This window comes from Euphorbia lathyris, chromosome 10, assembly GCF_963576675.1.
Source record: "Euphorbia lathyris chromosome 10, ddEupLath1.1, whole genome shotgun sequence".
Lineage (NCBI taxonomy): Eukaryota > Viridiplantae > Streptophyta > Magnoliopsida > Malpighiales > Euphorbiaceae > Euphorbia > Euphorbia lathyris.
In genome coordinates, this window is record NC_088919.1 from 23,611,136 (window position 1) to 23,615,529 (window position 4,394).

The following is a 4,394-nucleotide window of genomic DNA, read 5'->3' on the forward strand; positions in this document are numbered from 1 at the left end:
AATCGAAAAAAATCAGGACAAATTTATGATTTCGAATGTCTAACGGTCTAGATGGTCATTTTCTTGAACATTGTCGTGGCTGCCCAAAAGCTAAAAATTACATTTTTTGACTTTCGGTTGCAGATTCAAACAATCGAGTTAATTAAATAAAAATGTAATTATGATTATGTTTTTTTGTTGTATGTGGTTGTCATGTCTTACGTAACAGTGAGTCATTTTTAATGTGATTGTTACATCTATGCTCTAGTGACTTTTCTGTCTGAGTTGATGAAAATAAAAATAAAATTTTAATGATTTTATTGAAATAAAATGAGTTTTATTAACCTTTTTAATATATAAACTTCAATAAACAGCAATATAATTTACCCTAATATGAAGACACCAAAGTTTAGGGGTGATACTTACCCAAAGCAGAAAGAGTTACGGTACAATTTAGCTTATTTGTACAAAATAGTGCAATCTTAAGCATAATGTTTACCATATGACATAAATTTCTCGGTGGCGAGAATGTTGAAGACTGAAGAGTACAAAAAACATAAAATTGCACATGAAAAAAATCATTTTCTATTAATAAGACTTGAAATTACAATGTTTTATACGTATTGCATCTAATAATTATAAGGTTGAATTTGAATTTTAAAAGGCTAAAATTATATTTTATTCTAAAACAAATTGTAAAAGCGCAAAATTGATATGAATATGGGTGGCAACAAGTATTTTATCCGTGTGTATCAGACAATACTCGATCCTAATAAGAGTATGAGACAATCGCAAATAATGAAAAATAAATGGATAAGAGTTTGATATTCATGATGTGATCCCTAGATATGAAGGATATGTTGACTTGAAAAGAATATTTGGTGGATAGTAAACTCTGAAATGAGTTGATTGCTTTTTTATTAACATTTACAGGCACAAAAGAATGGGTGACCCCATCAAATCAATCACATTCACTACTTGTTTACCATTTTCCTAAACCTACCTCTTCTCTATCTCTTCCACTCCTCAATCTTCAATCTTCAATCTTCATTTATGCTTACCAGAAGAAGATCATCATATATCTCATAAAGTTGGAATCTTTTAACTTACGGACCTTAAAAACTCACTTCTTTCTTTTTTAGCAACACACTGAACAACCAGCACATGTCTCTTTTTCTGCTGTTATCTTTTCCCTTTGATGAATAAATTGGAAATAGGAATCGCACAAAGAGAAAGAAAGAAAGAAGAAGAGAAGCGAGATCTGCCTTCATCATCATGATGGATACAAAAGCCTTGCGCTTTTTAACTCACCAATGTTTCTTCGCCGCCGTTCGATCAGGCGACCTCGTCTCCTTGAAGCAGATCGTCGACAAGCTTACAAGTGATGAACCATCTGATGTGACTGATCTAATGGCTATGCAAACAGATGCAGGAGAAACTGCCTTGTATATAGCTGCAGATAACAATTTCCAAGAGCTTTTTACCTATTTGATCAAGTTTTGCGATTTTCAAATTGTCAAAATCAGGTCCAAGTTAGACTTGAATACCTTCCATGTTGCAGCTAAGAAGGGTCACTTGGGTATGTTTCTGCTTCTTACTTTTTCCGTTTCTTCAATTCTTGAGATTTTATCTCAGGGTTTGCTTCTTAATTCAGTTGGAAATCAAAGAACACACTTGTAGAAATTGATTTTTTTTCAGTTTAGGGTAATGAAATTTTGATAATCTCTTTTGTAATTGTGTTAATTAGTATTGAATTGGTGTTGGGTATAGGTGTTGTTAAGGAAATGTTAAGAATATGGCCTGAGGTTTGCAAGATATGTGATTCATCAAACACAAGCCCCCTTTACTCAGCAGCAGCACAGAATCATGTGGAAGTGGTGAATGCCATTTTGGATGTTGATGTTAACTCAATAAGGATAGTGAGGAAAAATGGGAAAACTGCCTTACATTTTGCTGCTAGATATGGGCTTGATCAAATGGTAAAAACACTTATTGAACATGATCCAGGAATCATCCCAATCAAAGATAAGAAAGGCCAAACTGCACTTCATATGGCTGTTAAGGGTCAAAGTACTGTTTCTGTTGAGGAAATATTATCTACTGATTCCTCAATTCTTAATGACCGCGACAAGAAGGGCAATACAGCCGTCCATATAGCTACAAGGAAATCTCGTCCTCTGGTAATTTCTTTATTGATTTTTGGACAACATCTCACATGGGGTTTCTCATTAACTGTCTCTTTGTTAGCTATCAGAATATAATCAACCAATAAAGAAATGTATACAGTGGTTCTCACATGTGCCTGCAAATTGGATAATTAGATCAACTTAATTAGCTATTAGTATAAGATATAATGCATTGTTGATTTGGCAATAATTAACTTGTGTTGATGCATTCGTTTATGTTGTACAGATAGTGAACGTTTTGCTGAGCTATACATCCATAGATGTCAACGCCATCAATAATCAACGCGAAACTGCAATGGATCTGGCCGATAAACTCCAATACGGAGAGTCAGCATTCGAAATCAAGGAAGCTCTTACGGAGGCAGGTGCAAAGCATGCTAGGTATGTCGGTCAACTGAATGAAGCAATGGAACTTAAGCGGACAGTAAGCGACATAAAGCACGAGGTCCACTCACAACTTGTACAAAACGAAAAAACTAATAAAAGAGTTTCTGGTATAGCGAAAGAACTAAGGAAACTTCACAGGGAGGCAGTCCAAAACACCACCAATTCGGTAACAGTGGTTGCAGTTCTGTTTGCTTCAATTGCTTTCTTGGCTATATTCAGTTTGCCGGGGCAATATTTAACGGATGGAAATGAAGAGGGGAAGGCAAATGTAGCTGATAATGTTGGCTTCCAAGTATTTTGCCTCCTGAACGCGACGTCTCTGTTCATATCTCTAGCTGTGGTTGTAGTACAGATAACATTGGTGGCATGGGACACAGGGGCTCAGAAACAAGTAGTGTCTGTTGTTAACAAGCTGATGTGGGCTGCTTGTGCTTGTACTTGTGGTTCATTTCTGTCAATAGCTTTTGTTGTAGTAGGAAAAGGAAGATCATGGATGGCTATAACAATAACTCTAATGGGTGCACCCATTCTTGTTGGGACACTTGCAAGCATGTGCTACTTTGTTTTCAGGCAGCATTTCGGAGCCAACGGGGACTCACAAAGGCGGATAAAACGGGCCAGCGGAAGCAAGTCTTTCTCGTGGTCTGTATACTCTGCAAACATCTCCGATATTGATGAGTATGACTCTGATATGGAGAAGATATATGCTTTGTAAACATAGAGAAATAAGATGACTGTCTTTTTCCCAGCCAGTGGTTGAAGAATGTATGTATAATTTTGTATATTCTTGTAACTCCAGTATGTATTACCACTTGGGATTCCAAATATTGTTAGAAACTCCGTTTAGCCTCATCATATACACATTATAAATAAATGAGATCCCATTAAGGTTTTATATCTTAATCCAGCCAAGGAAACTTTTTTTTTTCTTTTCTCCATTGAGACAATTTTTTGTGTTTTTGGTAAGTTAAAAATCAATTTAATGCATGTTAATTTTTTTGACTAAAGCATTTGGAGGGTATGTTTCCTTTCAATTCAATGCATAAATGAGGTAAAGGATTTCAGTATACTCAAATGAGGTCAACCACGTCATCAAATAAAAGAAAACTTTAATTTTAGCGAAGTACATGAAATCGCCATCCGAATTTATTAGACCATAAAGTATATTAGATGTCAGAAAACCTATATCTTTCAAAAATGGAATACATAGACAATGGAGATGAATTTTTATCCGGTTTTGTTAATGTTTGGTTAACTAATATTCAAATGAGAATGAGATTCATATTCCCCTAAATATGAGAATCCATTATTTTTCCCTTTTTACCTCCATCAATCTCACTAAGATCATCTTCTCAATATTAGTGTAATTACAAAGAGATTGCTTAAACTTATGTGACACTTTTTAAGTATACTTTATTCGAGAGAAAATTTACGGGTTTGCTTAATTGGAAATAGGAAAAAGGAGAAAATTTACAATTTTCCACTTGATAACATTGTGATATTATCCCAAGGATCAAAAGGGATATTCGCCTAGAACACCACGTGTTGATCACCTGATACCGGAGTATCACGGCGTATTGAGCAAAGGGATCCGACAGGCGGATCACCAACACCTCACCACAAGAGATCCGCGGGCGAACCTATGAGGCGAATCGCCATAACCGCCCAATCCGCTATTGAAACAGCTGAGCCGATCCCGCAATAAAGACCATTAATAAGCAATCAATTTCCTAACGGACATGCTTAAGGGAAACCAGTAACCGCCATTAATGGAGCATTAATGGAGACTTTCTAGTTACTAAAGGTTACAACTTCATGACTATATATAGCTAGTATCTCGAG

The 4,394-nt window shown here is 35.7% G+C and overlaps 1 protein-coding gene across 1 annotated transcript; it reads left to right on the forward strand.

Moving 5' to 3' along the window:
• Positions 1-892: 892 nt before the first annotated feature.
• Positions 893-3,447, forward strand: LOC136208979 (ankyrin repeat-containing protein At2g01680). The gene is made up of 3 exons (XM_066000300.1): positions 893-1,558; positions 1,750-2,159; positions 2,392-3,447. Exons 1-3 carry the CDS (start codon positions 1,255-1,257, stop codon positions 3,265-3,267), a joined length of 1,590 nt encoding a protein of 529 aa, XP_065856372.1. The 5' UTR covers positions 893-1,254; the 3' UTR covers positions 3,268-3,447.
• Positions 3,448-4,394: the final 947 nt, after the last annotated feature.